Consider the following 21,567-nt stretch of genomic DNA (forward strand, 5'->3'; position numbering starts at 1 on the left):
TTTATGTCCTTTTGTTTAACAAGTAGTATGTCTGATGAAGCGGAGGTGAGCTCCGCGAAAGCGCTAACTTCTACTTTTATTTTGTGAATAAACCTATATTTTTTATAAATTCGAAGTCTTACAAATATTTCTGAAGTTGACTACAAGTTATCATCACCTGTCTTGCTTTCCAGAGTGGGGTTGTGTTTTGAATTCATTTTGCTCTTGGTCTTTCGTTGTCTGAATATATATATATATATATACACACACACACACACACACACGCACACATATATGTATATATGTATATATATATATATATATATATATATATATATATATATATATATATATATATATATATATATATTGGACTGTTACTTTGATTAAAGTGTAAGCATTTATTTTTCTCTTCAGAAGGCATGTCCTTGTTTAGAATATATAATCCATAATACAAAAGTGTTCTTAACTACATTGGGAACTGGAATTATATTACTTACTTGCATATTTTTTCTGTGTAAAAATTGTTCATATTGTATTGTACGGTTATGTGTATTTTACTAAAAATGATTACTGAAAACATTCTTCTAATCACGATAGCTAGAAAGATAAATGGCAAGAAAGATAGATGTATTATTGTGTCTGTTTCCCCTTATGCTTAGACAAGACTGTAAGAGCTATTGGCATAGGTTAGGATGAAAAGGTGCCCTGCCATGTTTCAGGGCGGTTATGCCTGGCTTAAAGGTGCACAATGGCTAACATAAATACAGAGACAAGATGTTTGCAATGATAACATCTACAAAGCCTAGTGTCTCTACCCATTATTTGAGCATATTACTGAATGCGTTAACTATGTACAAACACACCAGTGAATGTAGTAACTATGTGGGAATGCAGTACTATGTAGGCACTCATCACTGAATGCGTTAAATCTGGGGGACTTGTAAGTGAATGCTGTAATTGTGTGAGAATCGTCAGTGAAGGCTGTGACCATGTGAGGACTCCTCACAGAATATTGTAACTAGATAAGATGCATCAGTGAAGGCTGTAACTATAACAGGACTCATCCGTGAATGTGGAAATGCTGTGGGAACTTATGAGTGAAAGTGGCAAATACGTGAGGATTCATCACCGAATGTGGTAACCATATGAGGCTCATCAGTGAAAACCGTAACTATGTGAGGGCTCATTACTGAATGTGGAAATGTTGTGGAGACTGAGTGAATGTGGAAACTATGTGAGGACTTGCCACCACATGTGATAACCATGTGAGACTCATCAGTGAAGGCTGTGACCAAGTGAAGACTCGTCACTGAATGTGGTAACTATGCGGGACTCATCAGTAAAGGCTGTGACTGTGCGAGGACTCATCACTGAAAGGTATGCAAACACCTCCTCCACCAGTGCTTAACAGATGAGTAATTCTCCTTGATTACTGATGGCAATGACAGGTATCCTTCAGGTAACCCTTGCCTTAATACTAACCTTAACTCTAATACTGACCGTACCATAACATTTTTAAACACCTTTACTGAATTATCACTTGTGACATAGGGAAATTTACATTTATATTACCATAACTTTGACAGATTGTGTTTGGCAGCTGATTAACAATGTGCTTGGTGGGTTATATGAAAATTGCTGGAGGAAGATCAGATCATTTCCCCTCTATCTGTAACACGTCAGCATGATATCAGGAAAAATTACACTATTACATACTGGAGATAGGTGTTGGACCACCAAATGATTGGGTCTTAGTTCAATGATCGGGTCAGATTTTGTACCAGAAATGCATCGTTAGACTGGTAATTAATCAGTTCTTGGGACTGTCATTCTTAGTTACCTGGAATGCAAGGCATGATTGCCTCCTGCCTCCTCCATTTTTTTGACTATTAAGCAACTGTTGTTTGCTTTGTGGTCTGTACTGATGGGGGCAGGAAGCTGTAAAATGTTTTTGTTAGGAAGTGCAGTGGTATGCAGATTCTTGTGCATCATAGGTCTCAACCACTTAAGAGGTCAATGTGGAACACAGACCCTGACAATGTGTAATAAACAGCCAAAATGTGGAACACCGTATTTTCACACTGTGCAAAAACGCACCATTTCCCCAGCGCCAAGCTGAAATAGTTTTTCAAGCAAAATCCTTCGATTAACAGTACCTTATCCTGGATAACCATATCACCATCTGCAATAATTAAGATTTTTCTGTTACACACTAACACCAGATAGCAAACTTCTCATGGTTCAAGTCCTCAAACAATTCTGCTTCCTGTCTACCCTGAAGTTCAGAAACTTCCAGGCTGCACATAACAGATTTAGATCCCTCATGAGTGTTACCTTCTTCTTTATACTCCACTCATGTATTCTGTTCTCCAGTCTCTCGTCCCACTCTGTTTTTGTATCTGATTGGTGACACACTGTATCATTCCATGAGATCTTCCCAGTTTCTTCAACCTTCACTGTCATGTTATTTAACCAAGCTTCTAACATTACCTGTATCCTTGCACCATTCCTTGTCTAGTGCTCTTCCTTCCTTTCTGATTCTTGTCTGATGGCCACCATTTGCAAACTTCTACATCACCTGTCTCTCCTTTTCTGACATTCTGAATAGTTTATATCTAGCACCTTCATGTCCCACTCTCTCTTGTCATTGGCCCTTCTTTCCATGATGCCAACAATGTCCACAGCCCATCCTGCATCATTGTTTGCATCTCCTCCATCTTCCTACCCAAACTCCTTTTATTGCAGAGTAAGGGTACCCAGCCATAATCCAGCTCACACTGTTACTTCCTAAACTGTCTCCATTTCTTTCCACCTTCTGTTTACTGTGCATTCACCTATCCTGCTCATCTGGTATCATTACTCTCCCTCCCCTTTCCACCTTATTTTAAATAAGAGAATTACCTTTCCAAATCCTGCACTAAGTGAATCTGTACCATCTGTGTAAAGATGGTGAATGTCCCTTCACAGGGATGGTCTCCCCGTCAGGTAATTACCCATCCTCCTACTGTCCCTTGTTTACTTCTGTAGCCAGCCATTATACTATGTAATCCTGTTTCTCCTGCGTTCCAAGAGGGCTACCTCCAAACTCCTTTCTGACCCTCTCGGATACCCTGCTTGTATGATTATGTCTAGCAGTTGTAAATATCATAACAAGTGAATACTCTTTTCCACCATCTAGGCATCTTAACAGGCCTTCTAGATGTATTCTGCTCTAGCATTGTGTTACATAACCAATTGTTATACTATTATTTTGATGAATTTAAGTAACAAACATAGTGAAGCATGAATTTTTTCACATAATGTGTAATGCACCTGGATGTAAAGTGAAATGTTTTTTCTTCTCATCTGACCACCTGAGCACATTGTGGATGCTGATAAGAGCTTTCTTGGATAACATCAAACATTGAAATAATTGTAATTTCATGAAGCCACATAGACTTAAAAATTGAGTCCATGAGTCCATTTCTGTAATGGTATTAGAAACCCAAAACACTTGGAGACATTAAACCAAGAGAGAACATATTTTCAGCATTTGCATTTCAATATCCATTTCAGTACTTTGAGCAAATTCTTGCAGACATTCTTTTGAAATGTAAATAAGGAACAATGAAAAAATCACTTCTAAGTCATTATCTTAAATATTCTCACAATTTTCCCTAAGCCCAGTTGCTCAGACACTCATCCAAAGTTTTCCGCCTGAATGACAAGCATACAGTTAAAGTTCCAATAATGCAGACCAAAGGTAACTTTCTTGCAGCTGCAGACCATAAGCCTGACTGTGACATCCTGCAGCTATCTTACATAGGAAACATCAGCATGCTGATTGCTATTCCACGCAAGCTGTCTGGAATGCAATAACTGGAGAAGAGGATGGAGCGGGTGACGTTTTTTGTGCCTCTGTGATGTATTGCTGGGAGCAGTTCTGCATTAAAAGTGTTGGTTCAGCTTTGCACATTCTGATTAGCTATTTTCATGGTATATGAGCCAATCAGAATATGCAAAGCAGAACCAACACTCTTAAATGCGGAACAGCGGAACTTTGTGAGTTCTGTGTCTTATATGCGGCGCGTTCCGCATAATCCGGAGCACTTGGCAGCTCAGTTGTGCACTGATAGTCAAGGAACTGAAGCAGTGTTTCCTTCAGACTGAATTCATATTACTGAGGTTACAGCAGGTGTCAGGACTGCATACAAATGTTGGAAAAAGAGTGTGTGTGCAGTTTAATTTTTACTCCTGTAAGTGGGGTGCTTGACTCTGCAGAAGCAAACCAAGCTCCCAACTATTGGAGTTTCCCTATTTCTTCATGAGGAGCATCAGGCGGGTACTTCATGATAATTATACTCCCCATACAGATATCAGGTAGAGTTCTTTGTTAGGAATGGAGTAAGCTTCATTTGTCTTTTTGTACTAAGTGTGCTGACAATAAAAGAATAGTCCTACAATTAGTCCTGCATTTTCTAATCAATATCCTATTGGATCTCTACAAGCCAGGTCTTGAGCAGATTAAAAAAAGAACGTCCCAGATTTACAGCTGCATATCCTTGAACCCACTGTCTGTCTGTTGTGAAGAGGATTCTGCTGGTAAAAAGATTGGGTTACCTAAGCCGTCTTAGGTTGCTAGCATTTTGAAGGGCTGGGGCTGCTAGCATTCACAAAGCCATACTATTCCATAATGGTAAGGGGAGTTTGTAATTGAAATGCTTTTGACATCAGGAAGAAAAGTGGGAAGAGTTGGGAATTGTAGCCCAAACCAGTAAAGTCATAGCTCTTTTGATGTGATGTGTTATAATATTGTTAGGAAATCCGCCTGTGATAAGGAACATTTGTGACAATATATTCATACTCTTCTTTTTTTGCGAGCAGAATTCCTTCATATCCCATTGGGTTAGCAAGAATGCAAAGGATTTGTAATATGCATTAGGGAATTATAACATAGTGTGCGTGGCAAGGTACGATAAATGTTGAACAGCTGGCAGAAAATGTCACAACCTGGTTGGTGATATCTAGAAAACTTAAGAGCTGCTGCTGGATCAGCTGATTAGGGGTGGGGAATTCATAGAGTGAAAATAAAGAGATTCTCCATAACACCGATGAAAAAAAGAATTCCTGAAAGCAATGAAGTTAATAATGGTTGTTATACCTCTCAACTGTCCAGATTTTCTCCCCATATTTTTGATCTGTTCTTCACAAAATTTGTGGTTTTCTGGCAAGACATTGAGGATTGAAGTCCCTAAATAATAAGTTTTAGGCTTCATATCCTTCTGAAAATGCATGGTAACACACCACCTTAGGCCTTTTACCCCTATTATTTTTGGCTTTGTCCCGATTTTTTGTGCCAAGAGGTTGAGAATTATGATAGTTGTGATTTACTGACATTGACATTTCAGCATATCTATTACAGGAGGCATTTCACTACAATTTTTCTGAACCACCATATTCAAGGGTAGCCAGATTGATGTTGCAAGTGTGGGAAAGTACAGTAACACTGGAGAACAGATGCTGACTCAGCATGGTACCACATTTTCATTAGTGAGTGTTTTTGGATACACTAAAGGTACTTACTCAAGTCCCAAACTCTAGAAAACCACTGTCTCAAAGCTTGGGACTCAAGTGCCTTGTAGCTTGTGTGGGCTACTGCTCATGCCCAAAACCTGAATATCAGTTTGGGCAAGCAGCTGTGGGGATGGACTGGGAGGGAGGTTTTAGAATTAGGGAGCGGGAGGGGGTTTAGGATTAGCAGTGGAAGGCCAGTTTAAGATTAGGAATGGGAGGGAGATTTTAATGGTTAGGGAATAGGAAGAAAATGTTATTGTCAAGGAGGTATTGAAGAACTTTGATTTAGGGAGGGGGATTACAGTTACATTTAGAGAGGAGGAGGGGAGTTTTAAGGTAAGGGAGTGATTTGGAAATTTAGATTTATGGAGAGGGGATGGAACTTTAGGTCTATAGAATGATTAGAGAATTTAGAGATATGGAGGAGGAATGGAGGCTTAGGGCTAGGCATTGAGAAGTTGGGTTGGAAACTGAGTAAGACTTTTAGGTTTAGGGTTTAGGTTCTGGTAAGGATATGTAATGTATAGGATCAGGTTTTGGGAGGGCTATGCAAGGATGAGAAATCAGAATAGTTGGAGTTTGAGCACTTGCTTTTTCAGGCAAGTAGCAAGTAGTAGGTATGCTGCAATCCACTAGCATGTAAGCACTTGCAGAAGACTCATCTATTCCACAGAACGCGTTCAGTAGTAGAATGTTAACACAGCTTCTTAGCCACTGTTTAGTGATTTAGTTTATAATCAAAGGTGCAATAATGCAAGATAGTCATACCTCTCAACTGTTCAGATTTTCACAGAATATCCAGATTTTTGATTCATAATCTGGTCTATTCTTCATAAAATTTGTGAATTTCTGGCAAATCACGGGGACGATCTGAGGACTGAAGTCACCAAATGACATACATTTGAATTTCTGACTTCATATCCTTCAGAAAAATGCAAGCTAAGACAAATCCTGTTATTTTAGTAACTTTCTAAGTTTATAAGAGCAATATTTAAAATCAGTCCCTAATTTGGGACATGGGATCTGTGCCCCCCCCCCCATTATTTATTTATTTATTACATTTGTTTACCGGGAAAGTCTGACTGGGCAGATACTCATTTTCAGAGGAGGCCCGGGGAGAAAAATTCCACATACAATGACTAAAATAATGTAAAATTTTACAGTATAAAGCATTACTTTCTATAAAAAGAATAGCTAAATATGAAGTTACAATAATAGGAAAAAAAGGTATACACAATGGTTAGAATATTAGATAGACACATTATATAGAAGCCCTGCTTGTAATTCGGTTACATTTCAAAAAAAAGTTTATATGCAATGGTTACAGTATAGAGAATAGTTTTATACAACGATAACATGTATGAAAGAAGCTAGAGAGCTTGAGAGAATGTTAGAAGAAGAAACAGAACAGCAAAATGAAGGTAAGAAGCAGAAATTTAAGAGAATTAAAAAGTTAACATAGTATACAAAATAGACAGGAAATTTTTTATCAGTTAACTATTCCATCAGTTGATTAGAGGTACTTTATTCATATAAACTGAGTATTTCTTCAGAGGTTATAAGAGCGATAAAACATCTGGAAATAAAGAGTGGAGAGAAGTGGTATTAACCTGGACATGTACATGTGCAGAGCCATGTATTATTAAAGTAATTTTTGTGTAGTATTTTAAAGGTGGATATGTTTGGTACTGATCTGATTTATTCCATCAGAATATTTCACAATTGTGTATATGGCTGGAATAAAATGAATCTCCAGCATTATTTTTAGTTTTGGAAACTGTTAGTAGGGTTTTATTGGTAGACCGAAGTGATCAATTGTTGGCATAGGGTGTTGTTATGTTTTGAATGCATGGTATCTTAAGTGGATGGTGAAGTATTTTGTGGGCCATTATCAGCCGATTATAAGTAAGCATGTTGGGTAATTCTAACCAGGAAAGTTCTTTTAGTGAGAGACGATGGTGAATCCTATATGTAGAGTTAGTTGTAAACTTTGTTATTTTGTTATAGCATGATTCAAGCTTTTCAATGTCAGTTTTCTTGAGGTTAGTGAGAATGGGGGATGCATAGAGAAAGGTAGAAAGAAGATGAGTTCTTGTGATAGATATTCTAGTACTATTGGTAAGGAAATATTTGTTTCTATATAGCATTCCAAGCTTTTTGTGAAACCTTTTGATGATATGTGCTATGTGTAGATCAAATCTCAAGTTGTTGTCAATTACTACACCTAACAGTTTTGACCACACATCTGGGGTAATTGTTGTATTATGTGAAGCTGTAATAATGAAAGAGGGAGTAGGGTCAGAGGATCTAGAAGTTTGGAAGATCATCAGTTTGGTTTTATTAAGATTTAAGATGAGTTGAGCATCAGTGAACCAGGTTTCTACAGCAGAAAAGGATCTTTGTGTTATATCTTGGAGATGTAGTATGTTAGGGGCAGCACACATACGTGTTGAATCATCTGCATATTGGATGAAGGTGGCTGAAGACACAGCAATATTAAGGTTATTGGTAAATATACTGAATAAAAGGGGAACAAGTATAGATCCTTTTAGTACTCCCAGTGTGACAGGGAGGAGGGGGGAGAGATCTTGCAACCATTTCACTGCTTGTTGGCATTCTGTTAGATAGCTATGAAATCACTTAATGGCAGAAGGACTAAAGTTCAGGTTGGTGAGAGTGGACAGTAAGTTTGGATGTGATAAAGTATCAAAGGCTTTAGACTTGTCTAGAAGAGTGCAGAGACTAGGTTTCCTATATTCCTGTGTTGATTAATGGTACTGGTAAAGTTCAGGAGGGCTGTAGTGTGGTGCTATGATTGGGTCTAAATCCATGTTGGGATATGGATAATAGGGTATTAGATGAAAGATACTGTAGAAGTTGAGAATGAATACATTTTTCAAGAATCTTTGACAATGGGGACAAAATGGCTATGGGTCTGTAATTACAAAGTTCAATAGAGGTACCACCTTTATGTAGAGGTATTATATGTGATATTTTGCAGATATTTGGTATGTATTGTTCAGAGATTGAGCAACTGATGAGAATGGTTAGAGGGTATGCAATTGCATCAGCTGCTATTTTGAGGACATATGCTGGGTGCTTAGCTGCTAATGTAGTGGGCTTTAATTTTTATTTTATTAGTCTTTGGATAGCAGAAACAGGGATGGGATGGAAGGAGAAGGTATTATTTTTATTATTTTTACCTGCTGATATCATTGATTGACTTGGGGAACTGTTTTTGTGAGTTTTAGAATGCTTTCAGTAAAATATATATTAAACAGTTCTACGGTGCTAGTAAGATTATTAGAAGAGGTTGGGGGTGGGGTTGTCGATTATCGTGGTTTAAGTATCTTGTTAAGTACTGATCAAAGTTTGTTAGGGTCTTTATGATGTTTCTTTTGTAAATTGGTATCAAAATTTATTTTGTCTAGTTTTAGTTGGGATTTAGCTTTATTTTTGAAATTCTAGGTGATGTGGGTAGGATTTGTTAGTATACAAAAGGTGCCAGGATTTGTCTCTTTGTTTTAAGAGAGTTTTTGTTTCCTTAGTAAGCCATGGAGTGAAGTTAACTTTGGTACGAATAAACCTGATTGGTGCCATCTTATTAAGTATTGTAAGGAAGGTTTTGTTAAAGAATTCTACAGCTGTATCTAGGGGAGTGAGCCAAAGCATAGCAAGGGTGAATGGAGTGGGTAGAACTGCGATTGAAAAATCAGCTAGCTACAAAAATAATCAGCAAGAGGGAGAAATACTACACAACATATCCTGATCTCAGACTGCAGGTAAATCGGGCTGCAAGGTAAAACTAGTAGATGTTAACTGATTCCCTAATATGGGATCACGTAAAGATTCAAATTACATATGATGCAGGAAGCAGACTACAGTTTGGTCAAGAAACTAATGTTAATCTGGTTGACTATATCAAAAATGGAGCCAGTAAAATAGTGGGGAAGAATGCCAAATACCCAAGTGTAAAAAGCCAATTCAAAAAATTCCAATTGGAAAAATAAAAAAAAAAAAAAATGCTGCATGCACAACTAACAGCAAAAACACACCATAAATGCAAGTTTAAAGGGACAGGAACATACCACTAACTAGTATAGGAAAGGGGGGGGACCCTGGGGATATTGTCCTGGTAAGTGTGCATACCACACAAAAAAATAAAGCTGAATAAATAACAGAAATAACTGTTTATTTAAAGTAGAAGAAGATCCCAATTAAGAGCGTACTTTGCCCTGAAGGGAATTCCTTGCCAGGTAGATATTATGCTGTAAACGGATATGATAGAAAGTACTGATGATAAGGCTGTGGACTGCTGTAATGCAAATAGAAACTGAAAAACACAGTTGACAGTAAAAATTTAATAGGTATTATAAATAACAAATAAGTGTAGTCAAAAACAAGAGTAATTACATTAATAACCTACTTAACTCTGAATATTTACTGGAACCACCACGTATACACTACACAATACAAGCATGATGTCAGAAAACATCACAGCCATGCTAGCTAATATTTGAGATTATTTCTGCCTAATATTAAAGCACAGAACTCCCTTTTAATAATTTTGTGACTGATTCTGGAGTTTAAAATGTTAGATAACTATTAGATAAATCCATATACATCAGAATCGATGTCCTTACATTGCTTTTTCTTTTGAAGAGAATTTTAAACTTAGTATAGTAGTACACAACTCAAAAAGTTAACAATTTAAGTATATAATTGTCTCACTCTTCCATAGAAACAAGAAACAGTAATGTACCAATAATACATGAAATGACAGAAGACAACGTGAAGGAATGGGAATCACGATTTCTTCCATGTTAGCAGCAGTTACATTTTCTTAAAATGGTCCTCTCTCCAAAAATCCTTCATATCTTACAGGGACTCCCAGTGAGAATACCATACTATACATTATGATGGCAGGATAGGTGTCTGTTGAAATTTCCATGGGCCATTAATAAATGATGTTGTTCAGATATTGTCCATTATACATCTAAGGATAAAGGAGGACATAGGATGCTTAATATACTGTTAGCATACAAGTAGTCTCTGCTCAGAATTTTAGAGGAACGGTATGCCTAGGGTCCTTCACAACCTTGGTTGGTTAACTTTGTTAGCAGGCACACTTCTATCCCTAGGACAGTTACAAGAACCTGCTCAGAAAGATTTCACTTAGTATATGCTATCGCAAAAGGTTGGCTCAGGCAACTGCCTTGCAATAGTTCCTTCTAATATCTAAATATAATTTACCAAAGAACAAAGGCTATATTGATTAATACAGATAAATTGCATATGCCATGTACTTTACTTTCTCCTTTTATAGCAACCCCTCAGTTTGATAGTCTGCAACAGAATATGCCAATCCAGACCTGGTGGAAAGAGTTTTTTTTTTTTCTGACCTATTAACTGTTTGTATAGTCTCGCTATTAATTTTATTACCAGCTCATCTCGTTAGTGAAAAACACACGTTCAAAGTTGGCAGTTAAAATGTGCCATGAACTGCTGTTATACCAGTTCTTGACTTCTCTAAGGAAACCTTATCCAAAGGTGCCAAATAAGACTATCAGTGACCTATCCACTATCAACAGACTCTGCTTTAGGCCTTGTAGCCACCCTACAAGATGCCTACCAAAAGGAAACCCATACTACTATATCTGATGAGCAGGTAAAGACAGTGATAAAGATGATGTACACAATGTCCTCCACACCTAAGTGGAAATGGTTTGCATGGAAGTGTCTACACAGACTATTTAACTGCTGATTGTCAGCCTTTGAAACTGTGTCTTATGCACACCTCTTGGCGTTGTTTTATAGAAAATGATAATGGTACATGGGATCACCGAGTGGGAATGCCCTGTAATCCAGTTCTGGAAAGTGTTTTAGGCAACTATAAGTGGACTGCATCCAGTAATCTGACCTAAATCAAAAAGAACTAGTTATCTTTGGAGCAGCATAAGGTGTTAGCCCAAAAGATCTTATTCGCATTTTGATGCCTGCAGCTATGAAAGCCATTACTTGTTTGTGTCTTTCGGCTTTTCCTGGTTATGGGTCACCACAGCGGAACTCCGGTCCGCTAATGATTGGTAGTTGATTTTTACGTGCAGAGTTACCAGCCCTGATGCACAACCTTCAACGAAGGTACGCCCATTCACGCATGTCTCCACGCAGAAAACGCTCTAGCTGTGAATCGAACCGGACAGCGTCTTACTGTGAGGTGACAACGCTACCGCAGCACATTACTACACATTAAAAATACATTCATCACCTGCTTTTGAGGAATGTTGGAAGATAATACATCAAATTTACCAGGCAGCGATGCAGTTAGCATAAAATAAGGTGACAGATCATTCTGTGATACAAAACTGGAAATGTGTGAAACTCCTACAACTTTAATTGCCTATCCCCCAATTCTTTGTTTAGCTCTGTAGCAAAGACAGCACATCCTACTTAAGTGCACTATAATTCTATGGGAATAGTGCCTCATCATCGATCAGATAGTGGTAATGAGTTTAGTGAGCAGGTCAACATGGCACTTTTTCTTTTGTATCTTCTTTACATACTTTGCTGTCATATTGCATTCATTACTCCAAGTACTTACACAAGTAGTTTCCCAGGCAGGTATGTACATACGGTAGTTGTTGCCTCTATTCATTTATCAATTACTTTTTAAAAACAGTTGTTTACTTTTAATTGGTTCTTATTACTTGCTTGCAAGTACAGTTTTAAGTATAAACTCCCATTATTCTAACTTGTTCTAGTGAATATATCTGAGCATTTGAGTATTAGATGTAGGAGTTTTTTTTATCATAACTTTATGTCTATCATCAATTCTCCAAGCAATGGATTTGTGTTATATTTTTTAATTAGCTAACTCTATGGAATTATTGAATAATTGCTGTATGCAAAGTTGGAGAATAAAGTGATGCAAAAAAAAAAGCTATATAACAAACAGTAAGGAGGGGGTAACTGATTTGTGGAAAAGTACAAAGACGACTACTCCCACTCCCCCTGCCCCCCCCCCCCCAAAATAAAATAAAACAAAAATAATGTCAGAATTTTTCATGGACAAAGTGCTGAAAAAAATCAAGACATATAATGGAATTTGGCATTTTTGACCAGACAGTTCCTTTACAGTAGAGATGAGCTAGACACAGTTGGCTCAAGCTTGGCTTCAGCCTGAGTATAGGCTCAGCTCTAAATCTTGAACCAGCAGGTTAAAGAAAGCAGAATCAGCTGAACCGCAACTGCAATATTTTTTTTTTTTTTTTTTTTGTTAAGAAGCTACTAATTGTTGATTCAGACCAGACCTGCAGGCTGAGAGTGATTTCTACTAGGTCTGGTCTGGATATCTAAGCACTGTGGTTGGTTGGATTTCCAGTGCAGAAAAGGAAGAGGATTTCAACATTTTTCCCAGAAGTGGAGGACTGTTTCAAGACATTTTAGTTGGGCAATTTTTTTATAAAAAAAAAAAAATGAAAAAAAAAAGGTTTGTAGCTCATTTTTAGAACGAGGGGTGCTTTATTTCCTTTACTGCAGAGTGCTTGCATGCTTCTACAGAGGGAAAGGAGCCTATTTCAGAGAGAAAGAAGAGAGACTGGGAAAATGTGCAAAGCACTACCAGTGTTAAGGACAGCATGGGAAGGATTATTTTGTGTTTCTTTGCATTTATTGAGGTAATCCACAGCCTCTCAATTCTCCGTGATTTTAGCTTGAAGAAATGAATCTCTAAGAGGTCCTTAGTGTATGTTTGGAAGTGAGTATATGTGTTCAAGAGTGACTTGTTAGATTATTCTAGTGATTTCTTTTTCTTTCTTTCACTTTCCTCACCATCAAGCATCAGAGGAGTTCACAGAAAGTGACTACCTTTTTGAGGAAGGGGCGCGGAGGTATGTTGTATATGAAAGTACAAATATGATCACTTCTGGCAAACAAGTGTTATGACTTGAGCATAATGCCCTCTATGGCAGCTCCCTAGTACTGTACTGATGCATTGTGCGAGCATGATGCCCTCTATGGCAGCTCCCTAGTACTGTACTGATGCACTGTGCGAGAGTGCGGATGAACACAGCATACTCTTGCACAGTACATCAGTAAAGCATGAAGCCAGAGGAAGAACACTAAAGTTCCAATAAACAAAGCCATTATTTAAGAAAAGTAAGCAATTTCTTTCTTAAATAAAGTCATTGTATAATAGCAATATCCCAGTCCTAGATGTGGGTATAACAGAATTTACCAACAGTTGGCTTTATTTAATAACCTGGGCTTCATCCTCATGATCAAACCATACCAACCATGAGTAAATCCTGTGAAACCCAAACCAGTCATGGGTTATTGCTAAAATGTTAATGTTGTTGATATATTTTCATTCTTCTCAAAGTAAGGAATTAGTGTAGAGAAAAGGCCATCATTTTTGTGGGCATGCAATTTAAGTAGGAAACAGCAGTTATGATTCATATAGTTCACTGTGGGACCAGTATCTATTAAAGAGCAAGGCTAGCATTAATATTATATTTTGTAACAATGTCACAGTCAGAGGTGGTGTACCTTCTCAGAAGGAGCACAAACACTGGGATAGTGTGTGCATTTTATACCCTAACAGACTTAAGAATACTCTTTTATTATTATTATTATGGGCTGCCTTGAGGGAAGCAAAACTTCATACAGTCTTAGGTGTAGTGAATGACAGAAGAATGCCAAAAAAGCTGCAAAGTAAGGTATATAAGACAATGGTGTGACCAGTATTAGTGTATGGTACAGAAACCTGGGCAGTAAAGGCAGAGCAAATGAGGAAGTTAGAAGTGATGGAAATTAAGTTCCTGAGAAGGGTGGTAGGATGCACACTGTGAGACAGACAAAGGCAAAAGTAGCTCTAATTGCAGAAAAGATCAATAAGGACAGAATATGGTGGTTTGGACACATGCAGAAAAGCAGAAGAAAATCTAGTGAAGACGATTTGGGACAGAGAGGATGAAGGTAAGAGGAAACTAGGACGTTCAGCAAAGAGGTTGGTGTATTGTGTGAGGGAAGGTCTATCACAGACAGACATGAGAGTCAAAAAAGGCAAGAGCGAGGCATTGAATCAGGAGAGATGGCGACAGTTAACACAATACCCTAACCCCATGTAGAAAAATGGGAAAAAGGGGGTTGATGATGATTATATAAAGTCAACAAAACCTAGCTTTTCACAAGGCTTTTGTTGTCCTAGTTTGGCAGTATATCTAGATTTACACTGGGCCTGTTTGATCATTTCTTGCAAATCTACTGTGCACTAAATTGTCATTACACCAGAAGGGGAAAATGCATTTTTTTCCACTAGCCAAGGGAATATTTATTACTGCACATAGAGAGAGAGAGGTGCACTTACATGCTGTGCTTTTTATAATTTTCTCCATTTTTCATTGACAGCAGGCCTGTAGTTTGGGCTTCTTGGAAGTGTAATCAACATACTGCCAGCACTTTTTTTTTCATTTGAGTGAATATTGGCAATACCAATGTCTGTTTGGGGGAAAGTATATTTTTCTCCAGACCCTTGTTTTGGTTCTGGCTAGGTTCTTCCTCAAAATTTCAAGGCTTGTCCTAATTTTCTTTACAGTAACTTGCATTTTCTTTCTTAGTTATACTTGCAAAAAATGTCAGCTTTACTGACGGTTCTGTGCATGGAACTTGTAAGTTTGCATAATTATGAAGCAATTGTATTTTTTTAAAAAAAGCACTGCAACTATCATAAATAACAATTAGGATTTTATAATTTCTGGTATTTCGACTCAAGAAAATGGGATTTTACGTTGCTTCAATCAGTGTTCTTGGATACTACTGCCCAAAACACGTGTATTATAGAAAGCATGGTATAATCAGTGATATTGTACCATAAGAGAGGTTTCCCAGAGCAACGTGCTACGTTAGTAACTTGGTTGCTCCGCAGTAATAGAAGCCAGAGTCACCCAGCTCAGTTTCACTTATCTGAAGCTGAACATAGCCTGGCCATTTGACCATGATCATTGTTAAATGTCCAGAATAGGTCCCACTAACAGATTCCCGCCAAACACGCTCAAGTGGTTTGTCTTGCATCTGGACGTACCACTGGAAATTCCTTATTAATGTGTCATCATTGGATGTACAGTTAATCTGAAAGAAGTCTCCTTCTCTTACAACTGATTTAGATGGCCTCTGGGAGATAGTCAAGCTGAAAACACCTGGGGCACAGGAAGAAGAAGAAACATAGTTTAGTATGTTCAACAACCTATGTAGTACGTACTGTAATAAAACCCTCACAGAGTAACCTTGAACGCTGTCTGAGCTGATGCTGTCACTTTTCAGTATTCATTATTTTACCTGCTGTATAAAGTACTTTTCTCATTAACTATATGGACTACCTGTATTTTTCACCCCAAAAGGTCACAGTACAAATAGGGGTAATGGGACTCTAAAGCATATACATTTGCTGACCGGGTGAAGTTTAATTTTACTTAGCGTCCATCCGTTACGTACACATCAATACTATGAGAACAAGTGAATGGGCGAGTCTTTGGGGAAAAATCAACAGACTTGTTGATCTAGACTTTCGGTTAAGACAATAGCTTCGACAGTTAAACACATTTCCCCATTTTAAGTTTACTGACTTACCCGTAAACCAGCAAACGAGAAGAGCACACACTGTGGGATACCGGCTCATTATTTAGAAACGGTCCGACACCTGCAATCACAACTCATTTTAACCGACTGGAAATGACACACTTTATTTCTGCCTCACACGGTCACACCTGCACTACTCAGTCTGCACTTAGGAGACCTAGATCACTGTTCACTCTCCCTGGCACGCGCACGCGCGCACACGCACCTCTCCTTGTAATATCGTATACCAACAAAATAGCTTCCACCATGGAAGTTCCACGTATTTCCATCAATAAAGAGCATATACAAAGCTTGAGCTATTGTGAATAAGAAAAACATCGTCATCAGACTGCTGATGTGCTGAAGAAAAAACGTCTTCGTTCTCTCTTGCTCCATTCTAATACATGCACTCCTCCGTGATGGGGCAACAACCTTGGTTATTTTTATTTTAGTAATACAACAAGATAGCAGACTGCAATTAGCAGTGATGAATAACAGAGGCAGTTTAAGAAAACGTGCACTTTCATAGTGAGTCGGCGCTTCTTTACAAGACTAATCCGTATGATCGGTGATTGTATGCAGAGAAAGATGAAATGCTCGAATGGCCTGGAGCAGAATTGGCGTTTTGTATGGATGAGCAAGGCCAACTTTGGCTGACAAGAAAGCATACGCAAATGAGTGCGTGCCCCAGGCAGATTCCTGCTGCCCACCCATGCGTCCCAGCACCACTCCCAGTCCCTCTACCTTTCAAATTATGTTTCTTGTTATTCACACCTTGTCCTGCTCGTTAGATTTTCCTCCTTCAGTTTAACACATTCTAACTGTCCAAGACAGCTCTGTAATAATTGTACAGCAACTTGTAAGTAACCGACTTAAGACAGGGGTCTGGAAACCTGCCATTCCAGATGCTCTGAAGTGCATTTTAGAGAATTGTTGTGCAACTCTCTGAGCCAGTGAGGACAGAAACAAAATAGAGATAAGGAAAGAATTTCAGTCAGTCAGACTTTCTTTTTCCTTTCAAGGAGCAACTGCGTTGTGTTAAAAGCTAACACAAATTGCTCCCAATAAACTGTGAAGAAAAATATTACTGAGTAAACTTAAATTGAATCTGCAAATAGCACCTGTATTCTTACCTCCCTAAAAAGTGGGTCGCATTCTTTGCAACTGTGTGATGATAGATTGGAATGAAACAGAAAGAACAAATGACCTTAGTCATATATTTCAAGTTTCTTCTGTGACTGTCATACATATATACAGCATTCTTGTTCATCCCAGTCCCTAGAAGTCAGACATCTTCTGTATACCTTTCTAATAACAGACTGGGACAAAAGTGAAAGAACAACTGGCCATATTAATATATTTCAACTTGTTCATGTTTGACATATATCTATATACACAACATGTCTCATTAAAAGATAACTATTTGCATGAGTCTCTGATATTTGATTGTGGAAAAAAATGAAAAAGAAAATAATGATCACAGAAATATTTTCTGACTGCTTGCTCCTATACAATACATTGCCTTGCCTCTAGGTAAGCTATAACAAACATCAGTGCAAGCGTCTATGGTTCAATTATGACTTAAGTTAAAGAAACAATAACCACATTGTCCCTGACACAAGTTCTAACAACCGTCTGTACCCACCTCTCACAGGGACAGTTTTAGACTTTGATGATCCACCCTCAACTAAACGTGTCAAAATGCACTTCTACAGCCTACAGCCAGGAACTCAGAATCTCTGAGAGTCTAGGTGCACCATGACACGTTTAAGACAATTATTTGACAACTTTTTTTTGAAGAGTTATATAGACACACATCAATAGACCACATTTAAGGATTCCAATTTGCTTTATACAAATGCACTCTAGTCCTGCAAATTCAGATTAATGAATGTTTAACTTAATCATGACACCATGATCAGTCATTTTCATCTGTAAGTAGCCCTGTACCCAGCAATTATAGACATCTTGTACATCTCAGATGTTTGATTTAAAATAAAATAGTAATGACCACATTGGTGTATTGCATGTTTGTTTCACACAAACAGTAGTCACGGTAAATTATTCCAGCTTACTTCACACATACGCACTCTTCCTCAGCAAAGCTAGATTAATGGCTGTTTAAACTATGCAGATGACAAAGGGATCATTCACTTTCATCCACAGATAGTCCACCATACCCAGTAGTTAGAGCCACTCTGTTAACCGTGTACACCCAAAATATCTGACTGTGATAAAATAATAATGGCCACAGTACTGCCTTTCAATATTATTTAGCACAAATATGTGGTGACAGTAAAGAATTCCAGCTTGCATAATACAAATCACATTAGCTCTACAGAGCCAGAATAATAAAAACACATCAGTCAGTCATTTTCATCCACATTCATTCTTCATCCATATTCAGGAAGTATAGCCACTTTGTCGGTCATATAATTTTAAATGTCTCCTGCAAAGGCAATATAAGATGACCTCAGGAATATGATTCAAGCCCATTTCACACATTCCTTTGCTAGCTAGCCACAGAAAAGTACTCCAACATTCATTCTGCAACATAATTTACTGCCCATAAGATCTGCTTGCTTTCCAGGCTTAAAAAATCCCTCCTCCTAAAAATGATTACAGACCCTTGCTGTTGCTTCCAGTGTATTTATCACATCTACTTTACTGTTTAAAATTTCTGGGCTTTCTACGACTTACCATTCCACCTACAATCGTCTAGATTGTGGGTGGGGCAGTGTGGAAAGACTGCAAATGAAATAGTCAGGTCAGCTGGCTGCTTTGAATAAGTTTAAGCAATAGTGTCATACACTGCTTAAGTGGTCCTTTGCTTAAAAATAAATAAATGCCAGAAAAGTGCCCCAGCTGACTGCTAAGGCCAACTTAATATTTGAGTGTATACTCACACGTGCATACTCATACACACACATTGACACTACTCCTGTGCCAGACCTAATCAATAACTGTTTAACTACAGTTAAATGATGAAGGGGTCACTCAATTTCATCCTTTGGCTGCCACTGTACCACCAATAGCCACTTTTATGATCAAGTAAAAAATACAAATATTGGCCACAATAATGCAGTTCGACTAGTTTCACAGTAAACTCTCTCTCTCACACACACACACACACACACACACACACACACACACACACACACACAGCAAATTACAGAAAAAAATTACGCTCATCCACAGTCTGTCTCAATATGGAGTACTTATAGCTTCTTTTTGACTGTGCACATCTGAAATGCCTGATTGTTACAATCTTTAAAGTGGACACAGTACAACTCACCCCCCACAAGTCAACTCAATGACCATTGTACACTGATTATGCTTTGTAGCTTCACAGACAACCTGCACATCCTTGAAGAGTCACTATCTGTGTACATCAATATGCTTCTGTCAAATCACATACATAACTCTAAACTTCTTTGTTCAAGAAGCCTGGACAAAGCTGAGAACAAAGAGGTGATTAAGGTCCAAAATCAGGAACATATTTAAATACACTTAAGCTACTAGAACATGTTTTGCATAAACAAGCATATTCTGAACATTAAGACATAAATATGAAACTTTAATGTCTGGTATTACTGACTGGCTGTAATCATAGGTTCATATTAGGTTATTAGGCTAATGGCCCTAGGGCCTTTAAAAGCTTAGCCATGTAATGCCCATGTTCCCTAATTGGCCTTGGTTAGATGGTCATTATTTGCAGATCGAGTTGTTAGTGACTTACAAGAAAATCAATATGATATAAAGAACAGGGCAAAAATATTATGCAAAATCAGGAAATGTTAAGACATATGGTCATATATAACTGCACCACTACCAAGTACCAGCATCAACTTCAATTTTATTTTGATTAAAAATATGCTGCATCTCCAGGCTTTGACCTGGCTACTCCATGTCAATTAGTTTACACAATGTTGGTGAGTTTATTTATCAAGAAGTTAAAATAAAACGAAACCGAATCCACTCCAAATAGAACTGCAGTAAACACTGAAAGTATTCATAAGAGTGTTTCCAGTGTATCAACAAATCACTGTTATCTGGGACAATGATCTTTACTTTTAACAATAGAATTTTTAGCAATATGGGCACCCTCATTTTGTTGCAGTAAGCAGCATGTTATATTCCAAAGTTACAAGAGACTTTCATTTTACATTAAAAAGTTGAACAAGGGCCAGATTTGGAGCAAGGTCCTGGAGCTGCAGCTCCATCTGTACCCTGCATCTTAATCCAGTCTACTTCTGTGGGACATGCCAAATGCTTTGGTAGACTGAAATGCTATATGGGCAAATATAAAGTTCTAGCCACCAGGTAAAAGCACAGAACTGGGATTTTACTCGGGGACCAGTTCAGAAAGGAGTGCTGAGGAGAACTGGTTGGCAAAATTCCAGATAATGAGGATGATGCAAAATATGTACTACTCTGTGTAGACTTTAACACAAGAGATTGGTCAAAGAGGTTAGATGAGTGTCACTTGAAATTTCTTGTCAGTTTGGAGAGTTAGCTATAGATGTTAGAATTAAAAGCTATTTGGCGCAGATTGTACTGCAACAATGATGGTTCACATATTCTGCCTAGCAAGCATGTTTGGCCAGTAGCTTATACCTCTAATTATATCTACTAGAGCATTTAAGCTTGGTACTGGGCAGCTATATTATGTAGCAAAGTTCATCAGACAATGCTGTGTTAGTAATGCTATTGGAGACCTATCATGACTATATGATGGCACGGGTTTTTGGTGGAAAAAGCACTGGTAATAAAAAATAACGAAATGGTATAAAATTTCCAGGACTTGTTAAAAGAATTTTATCAGCTGCAAAAGAAGGAAAATTACCCCATGGAACTATTAATCAATATCCCAAAGTATTGGCTAAGGGGCAGATGACTAGCATGCTGGTTCAAAGAAAAAGAGTTGTGGTCTGGAAATTTCAAGTGATGGAAAGGTAAATAAATGACTTACCATGTCATACTGGACTTGTCAGGACCATGGAAGAAGTGCTTTTAAATTAGACTTGATCAAATGTGCATAGCCCACATCCCATTACGGCATACATCAGCACTGTAAGGTTAGGTAATAGCTATTGTGATTTGGGGACTGAGCATAGAAACAGATCACAGCCAACGCATGCCAAAAGATTATCAGCAGTGCTGGACATGGGTAGCAGACACTGGTAATCTAACTGGATTAGGGGGATTTTTAGTAATTTTTTTTCTTCTCAAGAAAAACATCAGAATATTTGGTGATATTAGGGGAACATTCTTAAATGTCTTTCTAATAGGAATCTTGCTTCTAACTGACTAAGACAGGAGTAACTGGAGTTCTGTATATAAGAAAAAAAAAATAAATTACTTGTGGCCATTAGGCAAATTAAGGGGAAAAATACCCAGGCAATGAAAGCTTTTCAC

The 21,567-nt window shown here is 37.9% G+C and overlaps 1 gene segment (V, D, J or C); it reads right to left on the minus strand.

The window, feature by feature from the left end:
* The window catches only part of LOC122790371, a 44,256-nt gene extending 27,965 nt beyond the window's left edge, over positions 1-16,291 (minus strand). Inside the window, 1 exon segment of the V gene segment in view lies at positions 16,162-16,291. Coding sequence covers positions 16,162-16,210 — 49 coding nt within the window.
* Positions 16,292-21,567: the final 5,276 nt, after the last annotated feature.

Source organism: Protopterus annectens, chromosome 16.part0 (genome assembly GCF_019279795.1).
Source record: "Protopterus annectens isolate FY-2018-M chromosome 16.part0, PAN1.0, whole genome shotgun sequence".
Lineage (NCBI taxonomy): Eukaryota > Metazoa > Chordata > Ceratodontiformes > Protopteridae > Protopterus > Protopterus annectens.